Source organism: Hylaeus volcanicus, chromosome 4 (genome assembly GCF_026283585.1).
Source record: "Hylaeus volcanicus isolate JK05 chromosome 4, UHH_iyHylVolc1.0_haploid, whole genome shotgun sequence".
NCBI classification, from domain to species: Eukaryota; Metazoa; Arthropoda; class Insecta; order Hymenoptera; family Colletidae; genus Hylaeus; species Hylaeus volcanicus.
The window spans coordinates 24,714,186-24,733,836 of NC_071979.1; the positions used below are offsets into that span (position 1 = coordinate 24,714,186).

The 19,651-nt window shown below is 45.2% G+C and overlaps 3 protein-coding genes and 1 long non-coding RNA gene across 4 annotated transcripts; 1 reads left to right on the forward strand and 3 right to left on the reverse strand.

The window, feature by feature from the left end:
* Positions 1 to 114: 114 nt before the first annotated feature.
* Positions 115 to 1,136, reverse strand: LOC128875755 (chymotrypsin inhibitor-like). Its single transcript, XM_054121616.1, has 3 exons — positions 984 to 1,136; positions 652 to 752; positions 115 to 321 (listed from the first exon to the last, which is right to left on the reverse strand). Exons 1-3 carry the CDS (start codon positions 1,033 to 1,035, stop codon positions 241 to 243), a joined length of 234 nt encoding a protein of 77 aa, XP_053977591.1. The 5' UTR covers positions 1,036 to 1,136; the 3' UTR covers positions 115 to 240.
* A 131-nt stretch (positions 1,137 to 1,267) lies between these two features.
* LOC128875756 (chymotrypsin inhibitor-like) lies at positions 1,268 to 2,836 on the reverse strand. Its single transcript, XM_054121617.1, has 3 exons — positions 2,320 to 2,836; positions 2,012 to 2,109; positions 1,268 to 1,927 (listed from the first exon to the last, which is right to left on the reverse strand). The coding sequence occupies exons 1-3, from the start codon at positions 2,372 to 2,374 to the stop codon at positions 1,850 to 1,852; spliced, it is 231 nt and encodes a 76-aa protein (XP_053977592.1). The 5' UTR covers positions 2,375 to 2,836; the 3' UTR covers positions 1,268 to 1,849.
* Positions 2,837 to 2,864: 28 nt separating this feature from the next.
* Positions 2,865 to 3,640, reverse strand: LOC128875757 (uncharacterized). Its single transcript, XR_008456877.1, has 3 exons — positions 3,480 to 3,640; positions 3,026 to 3,111; positions 2,865 to 2,919 (listed from the first exon to the last, which is right to left on the reverse strand). It is a non-coding gene; the product is annotated as an uncharacterized LOC128875757 (long non-coding RNA).
* A 2,419-nt stretch (positions 3,641 to 6,059) lies between these two features.
* LOC128875745 (inducible metalloproteinase inhibitor protein-like) lies at positions 6,060 to 7,307 on the forward strand. The gene is made up of 3 exons (XM_054121606.1): positions 6,060 to 6,221; positions 6,562 to 6,674; positions 6,767 to 7,307. The coding sequence occupies exons 1-3, from the start codon at positions 6,125 to 6,127 to the stop codon at positions 6,905 to 6,907; spliced, it is 351 nt and encodes a 116-aa protein (XP_053977581.1). The 5' UTR covers positions 6,060 to 6,124; the 3' UTR covers positions 6,908 to 7,307.
* The last annotated feature ends 12,344 nt before the right edge of the window (positions 7,308 to 19,651 follow it).

The following is a 19,651-nucleotide window of genomic DNA, read 5'->3' on the forward strand; positions in this document are numbered from 1 at the left end:
GACACAAGTATATGCGTCCACAAGATTACATTCATAAACAAAATAATCCATTCGAAGTACACGGTTTTGGCGCACGTAACTCGATATTTCGCTGCGAAGGACGAAGAATAGGAATTACAGAAAATTCAACGATCATTTATTCACATTTTCATACAGTTTATTTTTTAGTACAAATTGGTAGGAACTGGTAGAAGGCTGAGAACTCGGTAGAAACGTGTTTCCGTGCTCCTGGTGGCAATGCTAGCAGTTTTCACGTGTGACACATTCGTTTTCGCTGTTTCTCAGGAATCCATTCTTGCACTGACAGCCGGTTTTACATTCCTGCATAAAAGAATAAAGAAATTTTAATTCCTTGACGAACGCATTTATGATCGGTAGAAACAATTTCAAATACATGACGATCGCTTTCAGTCTCTTTTGGAGACTCGTGTGTCCAGATACTCGTTTCAGTACCAAGGTTTCGCGAAGGCCGTTAGTATATCACATGGAACGTGCAACGTTCTCATCGTTGTTACTACTGTTACTGTCATTTATCGCGGCTACTTATCATATTAGAGCGAAATAACTCGGACGCCTGCTAAACATCGACAATGTCCTAATTACGAGAAGAGTATTTACTATCACGAGTCGAACGTGAATTTCAATACTAACCAAAGTGCAGACCTGTGCCTTAGGTACGGCACAAGTAGGTTCGCATGACGATCCACATGATTTGAACTCCTCGTTAAGTCCGCACTGCTGGGCAGACGAACCTTCGAGCACACAATCGTTATGTTATCCTTCGAAAATTATATTTTCGTTCTCGATGCTCTTAATTGAAATTCATTTTAAATTCAATATTTAAATTCAAACGTTTCCTTCGAACATCGACGATTCGTACTCTCCAGCGGAGACCTTTACTTCCGCGCCTAGTTGCATCCGATCACTTTAGTATTCTTTCTCGTGCACCGCTTATAATCCGTGATTCGTAGTCTTTTACTTACCAGCAGACAATATAGCCAGAGCGACGAGTAGAACGAGAACGAATCGAGACATTGTTGGTCTATTTCCGGGGAAGTTTACGACTAGCACTAAAACTTGTCGAAACTACTTGGCTTTATATAGCGGTGTTACGAAACGTTGTCCAAGATCGACATCTTTTTTCTCTTTCACGCTGATCTACGCATTTTTCCTGACTCGTGACTCTCTCCCACTTCATCTCGTTTCCCATCCCACACTGGCGCTACATCCGTAGCTCGTAGACGAGGAAATTGTCGGGATTATTCGTTCATTTCGTCGACGACCTTCTCGGACGATCGGTGCTTTAGTTGTTCGATCGTTTCATTTCTTTTTTTGTCCTAGTAGCCTATTTAATGGACACGATTCGTAAAGTAGGACATACGTTTCAATCTTCGGTAGAAACTTATACCGGCGGTGAACTATTTTTTGTTTCTGGGTTAGATTTGACAAACCGTATCCATCTTGAATAATTTGCGTGGGTGGCATCTTGGCACGAATCAGTAGAGTGGAAGTAAGAACATTAACGACATAACGAGATTGTTATATTAAATAAAGATCCTTTAGCGATCTTATCGCCCTACACTTCGTAGAACTGACTCTGTGAGGATTTAAAATGAAGCGAGATTCATGTTTGTTGTCGAAGATTAAATGCGATATTTAGATCCAATTAATCCAATATTACTATTATCTTTTGTGTTTGATCTGTGGGGGTGTACGCGGACAGAATAATACAACGCTGTTAGACGTTACGAATTGTATTTCATAGAAACAAGCATATAAACAATATTAATTATAATTATAATCTTCCGAGTTTCTTGGTAGTCGTTGTTAAGCTTACAGTCGAATAATGTTAACACTCGCTAGGCAGGACGCAATTGTTGCCCTTTACCTTCGAGCCAGGTTGACAGTGACAGCCAGGGATGCATTCCTAGAAAACGAAACGCACATGTCCATCGATTTCAGACTCGATTACGCACGTGTTTTGTGCAAGATACTGGAGATGGGAACATACCAGGATACACGGGCGGTTATCGGGTAATCCGCAGGTGGGTGGACACGATGTTCCACACGCGAGCCATTGTTTATGCGATTCGCACTCCTTGGGCGCCACTGCAAACATTTCACTATAACCGTAACTCCGTTCGAATGACAGTCAATAGTTATGGAGAAATCGAGCAACTGATCTCTAAATTGACGATGAAGGGTGTGGGAGAGTTTCTGTTCTCATGCAATTACAGAGTAATCGTATATTTTTGGACTGGACAAGCCTCCCCCTTTAGACATTTGAGGTATGTAAGAATTGTCTAAAAATCTACTTACCCTTGGCGGTCACTAACGTCAGTGCGACGATTACAACGATGAGTTCGCGGAGCATGTTGTCGGAGTCTGGATAAAGCAACTGTGCATAGTTATCTTTTTAGTATGTCTTTTTATACGTTTCCATGCGAACGAAATACTTAACCTCTCGTTACGCGTAATTTCTGCCAAATTTTGATTGTCATATCGAAACGATTATGTAATCGCATCGGCGATACATTTAGCGAGAAAAATAACAAATAATATCCGAATGGTCACTCGAACGGAAAACTTATGTAAATATACGTATTTATTATTTTAATAATTATCTATAATCAATTTCACCGTAGATACACGTTCTGTATTTTTTGAGAGGGTAGGGGACAGGGTAGTTTCGAATGGTTCGCAGTTGAACGCCAGAATACACAGATTAACTTCGTGAATGAAATTATTTTATTTGAAGGAAGCAATTAATTAAGTAACATAGGAACGTCTAAACTCGCCACTAGTCTCGGCTGACGTTGTCCAACCTCTAGTAGAATTGTATTAGCAGTCCTTAGGCTCGACGCACTCGTTACCCTTTATTTTTAAGCCTGCTTTACATCGGCATCCAATCACGCATTGCTACAGAAATAGAATCGGAATGAAATTGTTTGTAAGAAGTGTCGCTGTATGCAACTTAACATAACAATTACGCGTTTTACGTACAATACACGAAAAATAAACATACCATAGTACAGGGGCGCATATCAGGTAGGCCGCATGTGGGTGGACACGCCGATCCACACGAGTTCCATTCTTTGTTTGGTCCGCAATCTGCAAGAATTTCCGTAATCGTTATTGCTCTGAAACGACAATTAACTCTTCTACCGGCAACTCGAGATGTTTCTTAGCATTCTATTGCCATGAATTCTAAGCTATCTAGATTTGAGAATAATGTCACCTTTACCTCGCCGACAATCATTTTATCGACACTTCGAGCTCCAGAGAAATTAAACCTAAAGAAACATTATTACTGATAGATTTGCTGCGTGAAACCTAATGGTGACTGAGAGTCACCTCTCGAGTGCAAAGGGTTAATTCTACCGTAAACCACGACAAATGCAATAAAATACTCGACAACACCGCACACGACAAACTCTCACTCGATCGAAATACGTAAAATCTTTGCAAAAACGACTTACCCTGAGCGCACACCATCGCTAGAACGACGGACAAAATGATTAGTTTGCGAAGCATGATGTGTAATGTTGTTGAAGCCTGTCGAAGCTACTCTGTATCTATCGTCCAATCGCCCGGGCTTTTATATAATTCCTCGCTAACGCGTTACCTAAGTTTTGACGACGCACTCTATTATGTGTATTAGAATAATTATCACAGACCATTGACGATTGCTTGCAGTAGGAAAACAAACGTGAACTCGTCAATGCCGTGGTCAATCTTATCGTGGAAAAATGTGCAAACGGCTTATTACTACGCGTGATTAGTGGCTAAAAACTGTTCGATAGCGACGCGTTTGGTGCGATGCATGTACGGATCCCTGCGAAAGGTGGAGTTTGACAAATACCGTGACAGGAAAGCTGCCTAAACGTGCGTTTTTTTTTTCGAGTTGGTCTCGTCGACGCTGCGATTTCCGTCGTACCGACCCGTGAATCGCAGAACGTTGTGCGGGCCCTACAATTAGCGACCTCCGCATTAGAACTCTGCGAACAGCGTCGACGTTAATTTCGCTCGATTGAATCGGTAAAAGTTGAACGTTGGATCACGCAGCCGACTCTGGAACCAGCGATCGATCTCGTCGATTCTCGATTCCGCGCTCCCTTTTCTTTTAAACGCCGTGGGGATGGGACAACGACCCACCGAATCCCTCCGCTTGCATTTCCTTATTCTCTCTGCTCCTCCCCTTTTTTACCTTTTTATTTAGCCAGGCCTTAGCCGACAATCGAATATCCGACAGTCGAAAATGCTATTTATTATTGAGCACTCAGAACCAACTTCCTCCATTACGCCTCCTTTCATCCTCCCTCTTCCCAGTCGCGGATGATTCGTCGCGACAGTCTAGTGCTCTCCACAAAATTTATCATTTCGTCGAGAGCCTCCGGGGAGACGGATCGAGAGGAACGATCGCTGAATACGTTGCTCGGCAATTTATATATTTAAATTCGATGGGAATACAGTGCGGCCTCGATTCCTTCGGTAATCAAAGTGACCAGTGATTCTGGACCTCTACTCTGTTCACACACAGACCACTGTCCTTTAGATTCAAGGAGAGCAGCGTAAAGAAAGGTGTAGAACAGAATACATAAAGCATTTCTTTTTTTTTTTTTTCAATTCGAGCAATCGCGACAGGGTCGCCAATCCCTCGACACTGTCTCGATTGAGCTATTCGGGCGTCTGAAGTCTGAAGGCGTGCGAATGGCTGCGTAGCCGCCCTGTTTTCCTCGTCGACGACCAGCAGCCACTGACAGCGGAAAACTCGATTGCAAGCCCTCGAGAGACCCTGCCTCGTCTCCCATTTCCCTTCTTCCTCCCGTCCTCTCTGGCGCCCTTCTCTACTCTACTTTTCACCCCTGTGAAACGTCGCGTTGCAGGAGGCGACCGTGGCTCCTTTGTGCCAATGAAGGGCCACGATTTCGCCATCTCCCTCCCCGTGAAACGCTCTTTCTGACACACTGACCCGATATTAACTCCTCCAATCAGCCCTGCTCGACCTCCAACATTGCCAAACGTCTTCGATTTTTCGGTCACCGAGTAGACATAGGAAGTAGTTTAAAAACATACGAAGGTTAGGTCGATTAGTTAGCAAATTTTATTGTTGAAAAACCCAAATGGAAACAAACAGTGACTGCCAATTAAACGACGTACGACCGATAGGAAAACTAGCGAAGGCTGTAGATAAAACTAGCGAAGGCTGTAGATAAAACAGAATTATATATTAAACGCGATGATACGTCGAGCGGTCTGTGCATAAGTACATGGTAGATTGGGTTAGACAATGGTCGCTAAATTGAATCACAGGAATGAAAGTGGGAGGTGTGCGAATTAAGTTTTACACGTGACTCATGCTCGATGCTAGAATTCCCCGCGATTAATCGAATGGTTGAACTTGCACGTTACACGAAATTTCCGGAGGCCTTCGTTATCTTTCAGTTCCCGAGAATCATGTTTTTCACACGGACGATGTTATCGTAGTCAGCCAACTATGAAGCGTTCCGTCCGTGTAATATAATTTATAACGCCACTTTTATGGTTATTAATAGCTCGGGGAAAAACGTAGTGCTTCTTTAAAAATTGCAATGTTTTGTGTCTGCAAACATCGAATTCTTATTGTTGGGTAATGTATGGACGTTGAAATTGTATAAGAGATAGTTGATACAAACGTGATGTTTTTACAGGTGTAATGTTCGTGTCGCGAGTTGTCGTTTTCTTCTTCAACGACGCAGTAACTAACACAAACATCTTGGAAAAAGATAGATTAGTGAATGCTTAATCAATTTACATCGACAACGTAGATCATGTTACAGCATATAGAAAATGATGTAAATGTAGCTTCAAGTTGCGAATTGACATTGCTTTTATCAATAGCGTTTCAACCATTTATTTTGTTATCACGATGAGACAATTATTTAACCTCGTTAATAATACAAGTCGATGTATAGTTAGCGTCTACTCTAGTCGCGATTTCAAACGTTGGAGAAACAGGGGAAATAGAAGAAAGGGGGATTACACTAACGCGAGCAGCCTTGAATATCACCGGGGACATTTAGTCATCAACCGATCTAACGTGGAAAAAATTATTGCAACGTATATAAGCCTGGTCTTGACTGTCATGCATCAGTTTAGTTGTAAACAAGATATCGAACGTTCCATCGAGATGCATAAAGTAATTTTTGTTTTGTTCGCCGCTCTGGCCATTCTCTCCGCAAGTAAGTGTCCTCATAATCGATTGTGATCGTTTCGAACTTCAGGTGATCTCGCGTCACGGTTCTTGACTTTGTTCGGACAGAGTGAACGCGCCTATTTTTAATAGCCTCTAGAAATTTTTGGTTTCGGTATTTGCAAGTATTCAGAAATTACTCTATATTTACATCATTTGGGGATGTTTTATTATCTCGTGTTCAAGCGAAAGTCGTTTCTTTTTGTAAAACTATTTGGTTTCAATTGGTCTTCTATGACTCACTCTCGAGTGACAAGAACACGGAAATTCGAATCGATGAGAGGTGAAATTGCGGTGGAGTTCGCTGTTCAAATTCGTTATATTTTTAGCCACCTTCGCTGCGGTCCTCGTTTGTGACAGGAAGAACGAGGAGTACGCGTGTGGATCTGCTTGCCAAACCACTTGCTCGAATCTTAATCAAACTTGTCCCATCGTTAATATCGTGAGTGTTTCAACAGGAGGGTGATCGGTGAAAAAGTCGTACTCGTTGATTTACTCCCCCGCGAGCATTGTCGTTTAATTACTTTTTTGCAGAGATGCAACGACGCCTGTTACTGCAAGGCGGGTTACGCCAGGATCAGAGGCGACAACTCCCCATGCATCCCCATAGAACGTTGCCCTAAGAAAGGACGTAAGCCAAGCAGGTTGATACGCTTGATGAATCTTCACGCGTAATTATCGCAAACGTAATAGCTCGGCAAATGTAACCTCGATCCCCCACCTCCGTAGACCCGTGTCTATTTTTCCGTTTCGTGTGGAAACACAGATAACACCGTGTTTCATACTTGAGTTGCATTTATTTTTTTCGGAACTGCATCTCGCGAGATAATTGCGACGCAACGGAATCATTGCGGCGCTATGCAACTATAACTTTGTCTGCGACGAAAGATAAAGTAAACGAGGTATACGAAGCATTCAAACATCGAATCTAATTAACGAAAATACAATATTTATTTATGTAATTCGTAACGTTTACAATTTTTCTTCTTCGGACGTTTAATATAACTTCTGGAAAGATGTATTTTTAAGAATTGCGGAAATTATAGAATAAATTATTTTACGATTCCGACCAAAATGGGAAACGTTTTTTTTAGTCATCGAGCGCGTTGAAACGCTGCTGACGAGTCCCACACATCCAAAAACCGAAGAGTCCGCAAACAATTTTACCTGAGCCAAGCGGAGGAGCCCAATATTTGGAGCTTTGGCAATGTAACGCAAATCGAAAGTGCTTTCGTCGTTAGTTTTCCGGTTTCCTTTTCCCCTGAGCTTGTGCACGGTCTCTCGAAACGTCGCGAGATTGCGATGAACTCTTCCCGAGGAAAAAACAGTTTCCTGATAAGGTCATCGCCGATGAAAGTTCATCGCATCCGCGGCACGTTCTTGTTCTTGTTCTTGTTCTTGGCCGCGCGACGCGTCGCGGAGAGTTATCTGCGTCGATGACGACTGCCTGGATTTTACGGAAAAGTCAGATTACTCGATGTTTCGAGGATGATCGCTGGTCGAGAAGCGAGTTTAGATCCGTTACATGCATTCGTTTAATTCTTTTGATTAAACGATTCGACCTAGCGATCGTACAACAACGTCTACATAAATCGACGATTTAGTAGAGACACGTGTGATGTAAGTTTCAATGGAATTTCATGATGCATCTTGCTCGCGTAAGGAATAAATACAGACAATCCCACAAATATTCGTGCCCTCTATGTCTATCGAAGAAGTTTGACTAAATTAAATAATAGTTTTGATAATAGTTAATGAATTTTTCGTGTATATGCTTATATATGTACATATTTATACAAACCTACCATCAAACCTACCATTTAATTTGAACATAGAGAGTACGAATATTTATGGGACTGATTGAATATCGATAATAAAATACATGGGAGATTGAAACGAAGTAGCCACGGTTGAGATGAAACATGGGGAACAGCTGTCGTTGCAGATTGAACGAAGCTGGATCATCCAGTGCTGGACAATTTATTCACGATAAGAAAGGATGCATACGCTGATTACGGTACACGTGCACGAGCCACGCGATCGTTTACTGGCATTCGCTATTGATTCCAACGAACGCTCGATCACGCAATGGTTAGCGAACGGAATATGTAACACGATTTCCCCCCCAACTGTCACGATGGCCTCAGCCTCGCTGGAACGGTCTGGTGACTGATTAGAAACTCCAGACACGTGCACGTATGCGATTGCACGCGCTACGTGTCGCAACACGGTGCCACGCTCGTCTAAGGAGCAAATAAATAAATGAAAATAAACGAAAGAATAGTTGTTAACTTGCTAAGGCATTTTAACTAGTACAAATCTCTGCACTTGTTGTTTCGATAGTTTCACTAATCTATAATTGCAATAAAACGTTGCTCATCATTGAAGATAGATAGAGAGTAACGCGTACATAATGGCGGACTGTACTCGAATTTCGCATGCTGCTCGACACGTGCGTCGCAGCAATTTCCCCTCGCGCTGTGGAACAGAGAGGAACTCGCTGGAACCGCGGGGTGGAAACGGGCTGCCTATGCCTGAGGGGTTGCTCGAGTTCCTACCAGGCATTTGTTTAATTGGAAACCGACATGGCCGCCGGGGTCACCCCTGCATTCGACCGCCCCATCTGCACGACCGCATCGTCGTGGAAATGCGCGCCACTCGTGGCACGTGCGCGCGCGCGCGCGCTTTTCCACCCTGTGACCTTGATCTTTTTTCTCCTCTCTTCTTCGCCATCCCCCGTTCCATGGATGGACGCGTCTGGTAGCGATCGCTGTGATTTACTGGGGACGGCTACGAAATCATTATTATTAATTTAATCTTCCTTAGGAAACTTTTAAGCTTCTAAAATAAAGAGGCACTTTGCGTAAATCTTACTCCTTACTCTCGTCGATTTCTTGCTCATCGGACGTGCACAATTATCTAGGCATCTGTTACTCTTTTATCTTTGGTCGGATGACGTATTTAGGAAAAAGGGGGGAAGTAAGCCTCGAACCGTGGAAGTAAACGGTCGTCGTCCACGTGCTAATTCTTTCTCAAGTTTCTCTCTCAAGTCTCCAAAAATAAGGAGCATGAAATTATTTAACGCGTTGATCGCCAAGCTAATAATCGTGAAAATCTCCACGTAGTTAAAATTATGTTTCGAGACAATTGGAAAGTGCGTAACCTAGCATTTGTCACGGTACATATTTTTCAAACCTCTCCGTATTCACAAATAATATTCGGATACGTTTTTATCGATAGCATGACTTCAGGATTAATTTGTTTAATTCTTTAATAAAAAGCTCTGTCACCCTTGGATGGGTGACATGGCGACCAACGTGTTGAAAGAGATCGAATTCGTTAGATCGGAATGTTTAAAATCGTGGAAACTGCACGTGCGCAATGTCTCTAAACTGCGCACGTCGCGTAAATTGCTCCCCTTTGTTGGTTCACTTGTCGCGCAAGCTGTTATCGGCAGAGGGGACCACTGTGGGAGGAGGATCGGGGGAGGGGGGGGGGGGGGGGGGACGACCGCGAAATTTTGAGCAACGAACATGGCCGCCGGAATCAGCCCCTCCGCGACGCCAGCGTCGATGCGAAGTTTCCCTGCGGGGGGAATAGGGGTTGAATCCGAGGGCGCGTTTTACGTACTGCGCGTATCATTATCGCGAGTTCATTTCTGCTCGGTTGCCCCCACTGACTTGGACTAAACGCTGGATCAAAGTAACATTCCGCTGCCACCTATAATTCGGTCTTTGCGGGATTTCCACGTTATAGAAATGAGGGGCCGTCTTTGTTCGCGCTACTATAAAATACACGACCGTTATCAAGGGGAGCATGTGGGGTGGCGAGTATGGAAATTGGTTAAATGTAAAGGAAATGCTGTACGCGGAGGGTTCGTCGAGATTACTGGGCTTGAAATGTAAATGATAAATAACAAATCAAGAGCTGTCACAGTGTTTGTTCACTGTTGGAATATTTACTATAACTCAACCTTTTATTTTACCGCAAAAATAAATTGCGCTGAGGAATCTGAGGATACGTGTATAATTATATCTGTCACTGCAGAATAATCGAAGAGAAAGTTTAGGATATAGCCCGCCTTCTGAAGCGGCAGAGAGGACTTTTAAGCAGATGCGCGAAAACTGCACTGTATACAGCTAGAAATTCTCTTTACCTTTTTTCTTACAACGTTCGTCGATTAGCTTTGAGCAACTCCACGTATTGAAAAGAACTCAGCTTATTCGTAACATTTTAGTAATAAAATCGAAACTTTTAATTAATAAATTTAGTATTTCGTTGTACTCCATTTTCGATATTAACTTTATTCACTTTGTTTTTTTACACAAGCGAATCCAAACTAATAAATCTAATTTATTTACAGATTCCAGAGGTGGCTCCGAAACGAACGATCGAAGCTGCGAGCTCGTCATCCCTCGATCATCAAAGACGTCGATGGAAGAGGGTAACAATTCAATCCACGCACCGTCAGGAGTACGAGCCATGAATCTAACGAGCGACACTCGTCCAATGATTTTAATGAAGCGCAGAGGAAATTAGGGCTGAACCGGCTGGAGTTGGAAGGGTGAATCGATAACCGATGTAATTCTCGTACGCCATAGCAACCACAAAGGAACTTTTTAGGCAAATCAGTGCGCGGCTTCCACGCGAGTTGCAGCCCCTCCGTTTCCACTGCGAGCTGCGCTCGAAGAGGGATCAATCCTGTCGTAGTTATTCCCGTATAATTAATGAAAACGAGGGGAGAATGGAAGGGAACAAAAAGAAAACAGGGTAAACACTGGCAAGCAAAGTCTCGCGAGACCGTTCTACCCGATACCATTTCTCCGCGAAATGTCTTTCCGTTTTCCCCTCACGCTCTTTTCCGCCGGTGATTCCGTCGAGTTTTCTTGAGCAACCGAATCCGGAGCTTCGGCGAGATTCGGGATCGTTCCGACCTGGAGTCCGTTATGATAATCCCGACGAAATGTAAATACGAGGCGTCGCATGAATATTCAATCGACGCGCAATGAGCTCACGTGTTTGTTTATGCGTCCAGGGGCCGCCTCTGTTAAATTACTTAAAACCAGTCGCAGACGGATCGATGGAGGACGAAGCTATCCCTGTACGATTCGTCGCACTCCCACCGATGACTTTCACGATCCGCTACACATTCGAATCGAACGGTAAAACGTATCACGCACCGCTTCGACTTTTGCATTAATTTCGAATAGACTTGGACGAATCGAGGCTCGAGAAGAGAAATCGCCTGGTGGGTCGCGATTAATCCAAGTCGGCGTGTTAATGGAACGACTTCGGCGTCGATTTGTAAAAGTTGTCCGCGAAATTTGCCCGGAATTCGAGGGATTCCAGGATCGAAGGCGGCAAGATGCAGACGGTAGCCGTCGACGACGGGGCGGAAATTTTCATTGGCCCCTGCAAGTGGCTCGTTTTTTCTGTCTTTTTCTCTCTTTCTATTCTCCGCCCAAGGATCCTCCAAGTCCCGTTGGCTATTTCCCCGAAATGAGCGTTCGCTCGTACAGAATGATCGGCAAATCGATTGGAAAAATGATTGGGTGGTTTCGAGCGCGGCTTGTCGAACAGAATCGCTCGGTCTGTCGAGCTGGACGAACGAAATAACGACCTCGAGCAAGATAAATACGTTCCTCGAGGTCGTTTGACAGGGGAGTGCCCCTTGCGCGTACAGGAACGGAGCTTTTTATTAGCCTAGAGGATAGATAACGTCCTCCGTTGACGAGCTTCTCGGTTTTCATTCCTCAATTAGCGTGTAACCAGTCGACGGGGGCTTCGTCGAGAAACGATCTGTTCTTGCTGTCTCATTGTTTCACTGTCACGTACCTGCTATGGCCCAGTCACGAACCCTTAATGGACACCCTCTGTTGCAATCCCGCGCCCTCGATGACTCAGCTGGTCGGTTGCAATTGCAACCTGCACCCGTGCGAACGCGCAGCAGGTAGCTTATACAGCCCTGTATATAGCCAGCCCTATAAGTATTCATACCCTCTATATATATCGAAGAAATTTTGAAAAACTCAACGACAACTTTAATAATAAGTATTTGCGCGAACGAACCTCACATATTTATAATGAAAATTTTATTTGGAAACATCAAACCTATCATTTTATTTAGACAAATGTCTTCAATATCTCGAATCACGCATGTACATATTTATAATTTACTTTTTAATTTATTTGGAAACATTAAACTTATTATTTTATTTAGACAAATTTCTTTAATAGGCATCGACAGTACAATTAATTATGGGATTGAATATTCTTCGTGTATTTAACTAGACGTACGTTTTGGCTGATCGACACCCCTTCTCCTATTCCCCAAGAATAAAGCAATTTTTAGAGAAACAACAGACTCGGCATCCAAGGATATCGATCATGGATACGTTTCCACGGGCTAAGAGGATTCGAGGACCGAAGAAAGGGGAACCTTAAGAGAATTCACCCTCTGAAAAGCGTAGCTGACCGCGCGAATCGCCTGACACGGCCGTTTTGTTTGCCGCATCGCGTAAGTCTCTGCGAGTGATATCGGTAGCATCGGGTATGCCGGCTTTCCCGTGAGAAAAATGACATTCGCGGTGGTCGAGGAGTATCCACTAGCGGAGATTTAACGGCTGTTCTCCCTTCGCCCATGGAGATCCGGCTGAAAAATTCTTGGAACGCTTCTCGCCTGAGAGCCTGGACCGTGAGTGGAGATACATCATGGATGGTAAAAAATTCGAAGCTCGAGTCTCAGGAAACCAACACTATTTTATAACATTTGAAATTTCTTGTCTGAAATTTTTTGTGAAATTGTAAATCTTTCTACGAAAAATTAGGCTCCAAAACTGATTCTACGAATTTGTATTATTTCAGCCAAAGGAAGGGAAATCTTATAAAATAGTGTACATTTCCAGAGACTCTAAAGAAATAACAAACAACGCTAGTTTCTTATTGTTATGATTTATTTGAAGAAAAATAAATATCTTTCATAAAAATTGCCACGATTAGTTCCGTTTTGCTCCTCACTGTATATGCCATTCAGTTCCGTGCTATTTCCCATCGCGCAAACCAAAACTTACTGCGCGAAAGCTCGAGCACGTTCAGTTACCAGTTACATGATTACATTTTCCAAGTCTATCAACGACGATCCTGGAAGATTGCCTGGCCACAGAGTCACGCGTATCGCTAACTACGGAAGGGAGTCAGATGGAGCGAAATGGAGGCGCATCGAGTCGAAATCCCAGCATTGCCTCGCCGCTGCGTGCTCTGCTCCCCAATACGGATAATCTCGGGAGGCTGGACCGGGCCCTGTGTTCCCGTGTTCGCTGTGGGAGACGCGATAACGTTCGAAAACAGAGAGGACTGCGCGAAGGGTTGGCCCGCGGTAGTCCGTGACGACGCCGCTTTTCGCCGCTCGATCGACGGAATTTAAAGTCGTCCCCGTGTATAAACCCTGACGCATAAATCCGCGCGTTTCGGCTGGTCCGCGCGCGTGAAGCCTGGAGACACCGAGGATTAAAAACTGGTCGACCGTGGGGATCAAAGGGGAGGACTTCCTGTCTCTGTGTAGTTTTTTGTACGGTTTCTGGGGCCCAGAGGCGAGCGGAACTCTTGTTCAGATAATAATCTCGAATCACGAGCGAAGGGTAAGCAGCTTTCGAATCGACGAGAGTTACAATCTGAATTACAAAAGTGGCACGAGGACGGAGTCAGCCGTTGATTCCACATCCCAGTTTCGCTCTAAATTTTAGGAAGAACGCGTTCGAAAATGTCTCTGGTTAAAGGTCCTGTTTCGGAGCACGCAAATAAGTTTAGATCCATTATCGTTGGAAACGTTGACTTCCACCTTGCAACCGTTTTATCGAATTGATTTCCACGACGATTCATGCAAGCTCTTGGCGCGAACCTGGCGGGGAAATTCTGACACCGCGGAGGATGGAACGGTTCCACGAACGCCTCGGAAATTCGATAATGCTCGTTTCGAGTCCGCCGATGTTATTAACGTCTGCTCGGGAATGAATCACGCGTCGACTTAATCGCATCAACGATAAACGGCCACGGGGCTGCCCGAACGTAAATATTAGCCTCGAATATTTTCTCTCCAAATGTTGTAGCCGGTTGGGCAAGACCTCGCGTTTGCGTCAGTGCTTTCAGATATTCGACATAGTCCCTGGAATCGTCGGAGAGCCGCGTGATAAGAACGCGAGTCGCATTGGCAAGTAGTTTGGGGAATTGTCGGGTTGCGTCAGGCGCTATTTCGGACCTAAAAGTGACGAGTCGAGTAGTATAGTATTTTTTCTCCTTGGAGCATGTTGCGTTGACTCATCATGAACGCGGAAAATCGTTCCCTGTTTGACTTTGCTATCGGCTCAACAGTGGAAGAAACCATCCATAAAATTCGCGAGGCGGTCACTTGTCACCTGTAGCAATTAGCTGAACCGTGTTTCTGTTTGCCAAGATACAAGTTAGCTCGTTTGCTCAAGATACGGTCGATTTTTCAAAAGGAGACGATTTTTACAGAAATGAACTCTTTGAGTGTCTGAGGTAATTTTCATACATATCCGAGAAATGCCAAACAGTTTTAAACAAAGGTGCATGATTGTAAACAAAAATGTATATTTCGGTCAATTTTACTTCAAGGTTAACGAGCTATAGCACTTACAACTTCGAGGAGCGACATATCGCTTGGCACTCAAAGGGTTGATACATTTATTTTTTGTACTCGAGATAACAAAGCTATTTACGCGCTCGTTGTCTATGGGAAAAGCAAACAACCCTTTGGCACGACCAACGCGTTAGTTTGTCAACGTTCTGGCAACACGCAGCGTTCGAGAAGAGCGTAGACGCGAAAACGTGAAATAATTACGTCGTGGTCAAACAAGCGCGTTATTCCCTTTATCGTCCGGTAGCGCAAACGGCAGCCGTCCCGACGCCATCGACGTTCCTACCATTATACCGGTCGACGGATCAAATGATGTCGCGACGCCGATCGCCGCAACCCCGGCTAATTACGACAATAGATACGCGGTTGTAATCCCAGGTAGCGAGGGTCCGAGATGGAAAAGGGAAAACGTGCAATCGGACCGCGGCGCTGTTTGACCAAACTCGAACCTATCGAATAACTCGACCCTCTCCCAGGAGTATTTGCGCGCCAGGAGCGGGAAGGTATCCCGGCCTGTGGATTCACCTAGTACAAATTTAGTAGCCACCCTTGTGTATACTGTCTTCGACGTGTTTCCCTTGTAATCTCCCGAGAGCCGAGCCGATGCACGTACCCTCGATATGCCTTTCCACGATCGACCCCTCGTTTCTCCACGGATTCGTCGATCCTTCGGTGGATCACGGACGATCCTTTCGAACGGTGTGCCCGGTTTAAATCTGCGTCGTGAATGATTTCGGAGTATCGGTGACGCTCTGTTCTCGCAAAGTTTAGGACCGTAGCAAAAATTGGGCCGATCTACGTGACGAGAATTTAGGGGACAAGTTCCCCGCGACACAGACGAGCGACCACGGGGCGCTAACTAACGCTATAATCAAGTAAGCAGTTTAGTCGAGCGATCCGGTTACGTCGACTTAGCCTTCCGTATCGACGAGGCGTCACTGATTGGTTTACAGATCTGCTGAGCCGAACTCAGACGCTCAAAGGTCTCTCTAGTTAGCCGGCCAGCTCAGGATCTCATCTCGTCCCTTCGCCGCTGTTTCATTAATTTCCCTCGGATTCCGCCTCTCGCCTCTTTCCCTCCTCGCGTTTATCGAACTTCGCCGCGCGAAGCCTTTGCACCTTTGATTTCGCAAAGCGACCACCCTCGAGACGTCTCCACCCGGGAAAGACGGCTGGATTACGGTCTGTAAATAAATTACGCGTAATCAGGATAAAAATAAATCGTTCGTTTGAAGCACGTCACGGCTTAACCGACACAGTGCTTCCCAACAGTGCGACGGTCGCACTTTGTACTCTTATTGCCAAGCAATTGTGCGCGTCTTCCCAGGACCTTGTTTAGACTACAGATATTTATAATTGTTTTCGAGGTAATATAAATTCTTGTAAAATTTCTTCAAAGAGAAATCTCTGGGGTTTAAAGTAGCGACGCAAAGGTGTTCGGGAAGCACTGAATCGAGCAGCTCCTCGCGAACCCTGTCAGCCCGACGCGAAGCTCCATTATTCTTCGATTGTCGCAGATTCAACTACGGAGATAATTATTTCGAAGTACGGCGAGCCGGATAATTTAATTAACCCGTAATTGCCGGCACGGATTATTTATACGTATTTCCGATTGCTTGGACGATCCGTGTCGGGAGCCTTCGTTAAACCGTCTGACCCGTCGCTTAATGAAACAAGAAATGGGAATAAGGGAGCGTTTCTCAATGAAACTTGTATCGAAGATACTCGAAAGTCTCTTAAAGATATATAAAATTAAACAAGTCCAGGAGAAAGTGCACAGAAGACGAAACTCGTCCAATTGACAATTGTGTCCCCAACGGTTACCTTTTAAGGGTAGTAAAAGCCTTGAATCGAATGACGATTGTCATCCCCCGTGACAAGAGGAGGGTCAATCGATTCGGATACTGCAATGCGGCGAAGTCTGGCCGGCGTGGAAGCGCGTGCACGCGATATTAAAATGCGCTCGAAGGGATGTCCGAGTCGAGAGCGTGCGATAGCCGGTGCGACGCTGCAACGAAGGGGTGAAATTTATTCAGCGCCGAAAGAAAAAGAGCTGTTGGCGGGACGTTAGCGCCAGAATTCATACGAGGTGCGAGCCAGAGTTATGGGGCACGCGTGCCGTTTCTCGGACACGTCTGCTACGTGGATACTGTTATCACAAAAGAACATGCCTCCCCTGACTTACTCTCCATTAAAATGTACGATTTCCAACCGTGAAGAGGTTGATTGACTCGAACAAAAATTCATTTAATTTGTTCATTCGTTTCGAAAGCAAAGACCTGCGACCAAATCCCAAAATGACGATGTTAGCCACTAATTTCATCGGTAACGACGAGGGACGGTCCCGAGCGTTTATCCAGGGGGCCATTTTTGCCCGGAGAAATCATTAGAGATCGGATTCGCAATCACGCAGCCGTTCGGAAGAGTTAACGACGGCTCTGCGTCGACCTAAAAGCCCGAGGGCAGGATCCATTTTTCATTCGGCGCAGGCTGGCCGCTCCTTTCGCAGGTTAATCATTTTTAAAGGACCGACCGCAGGTGTCCTAAGCCGCCGTGCACCCCGTGACCTTATATTAAACGGAGGAAGGGGTCCAGCGCGAGTCTTCGAACGACTTCCCGGCCGAGAATTAAAATTTCCGCGAGAGGGGAATCCCCAAGCAGACGGCGGGGCTCGCAGCGAAATAATGAAACGGCGTTGCGCAATTTGCTTTGCATACGAGTGACATTTTTCACGTCCGTCAAGAATCTGACGTCCCCTGCTTGGGGTTCCCTTTAAAATTAGATCCGTTTCGCGCGCAACGGGGTACTCGCTGCCCGATTACAGCCTCCCTTCGACTCGGATGGCGCGCATTTTTCTGGGAAACGAGACCAGTGGGAGCTTCAAGCCTGACGCGATGGATCCACGAAATATTGTTAGTAATATTCTGGGTTAGCGGAGCATACGGCATGTCGTCCTGAAATCCTGATTCGAACGTGTCTCCACCGTGTATAACAAGTATTATGCTTTGGTGTTTCATTCTAAAACCTCCCTCGTCGCGTTATAAATTAAATCATTCGTAATCGAATCAATTGCCAGCACCGACGTCAAGAATTCGTCGATCCCCGATCGATCGTGATGCCAAATATCGCGAACCACGTGAGCAGGGCGACACGTCGTTCTGACAAGCGATTTGTCACGCTAACGAGCGTCCATTAACGATCGCGTTTCCAACAGATGTAGACGCTCGAGCCGCGACGACGTGTGAGCGATCCGTGATTCACGAAGCTCGAATGGGAATTTAGGTGAATTGAATTCGACGACGCCTCGCGATTTCGAAGGGTCCTGGCTCCGTTCCGCGCCGTTCAAATTAGCATTCCGAGGGGATGATTACTCGTTGCTAAGAATTCTTTGCCAAAGAGCCACTCCCGCTCCTTGAAAGCCTCTCGACTCCAGCGGCATTAATATACAGGGTGGGGCAATCGTTATTAACACCTCAGATATCTTCGAAACTGTAAGTTTCACAGAAATATTTGCTGAAATAACATTGCACAGCAGAAAGGGGGTTATCTGGTAGCGATAATAGTTTTCTTGGAGGCTCCTTGGAGTTGTCATTCCTAATCTATATCTAAAGGTCGTAGTACGGTACAAGTTCGGAGCCATTAGCTCGCTATTACTCGCGACGAACGATCGTTCGAAGAAAACTACATATTATCGCCACCGGATGGTCACTTTCGTACTGTGCAATTTTATTTCAGCAAATATTTCTGTAAAACTTATAGTTTCGAAGATATCTGAGGTGCTAATATTTATTGCCCCACCCTGTATTCCCCCTATCGATCGCACGTTACGCGAGGTAACCCTCGAAATACGCTGTAAGCAACGTTAGCCAGGCGACTTGATATCGCGAACCGTTTGCTTCTCTCGCTAGATCCAGTGTCGATCTTTACAAGTACTATCGCCTGCTCTTTAGTTGGGACATTGATTAACTCCCACACCTGCAACCGCGAAATAGTTTAATTCTCAATGGATAAAATAAAATTCGTAGAGTACGAAATTAAACCTACGAAACCTTTTCTAGGATCGAAGCTTTCAGTAGCCTTGCCTGGTCTGGAAGGCAGCTTCTCCAAACATCTCCATTCTCCAGCGATTTTGGTTCCCAAGAATGGCCACAATCGAGAACTTTTCTCGTTTCCACTTTCACCTTCGTTCCCGGAATCTCCCGCTCCAGATTCGATAACAAAACTCGTTCCATCTCGTTCGAGCATATCGCGGCACGAGTGGCCGAAGCCCAATCAGCCGTCTCCAGGAAACCGATTCCAGGAAGCAGAGGCCACGAAAGCGACTTCCTCTCGCGTTGAAGCAAGGAACGCTGGGTATTCGATCCCGTTCTTGCCCTTGGTTGTCCAGCGAGGCTTAATGAAAACCGTGATTGAAGCTGGTGCAGGGGCCAATCGATCGACGCGAATCACGAGGAGGGTGTTTGCCAGCCAATCACCAGCCGTCGTCCGAGGGCCGAACACTTTTTTCTCTGCCCCCTTTGATTCGATGGGATTCATGAGTTGACTTTGCGCGGAGCGTGGACCATCGTGGCTCTTCTTTGTGCCGGAGGTAATCAAAGCCTTTGTAACAACGGCGAGGTGAAAAATCCTCCGCCGGTATCAACGTGCTCCCCTTTCGAACAGTTTCAGCTTTTTTTTGTGGACGATAATATTCTTGCCCTCCATCCAAAGTTCGCCAGCAGACAATCCCTAGCTGTAATCAGCCAAAACACCTCGAAAGACCCCTC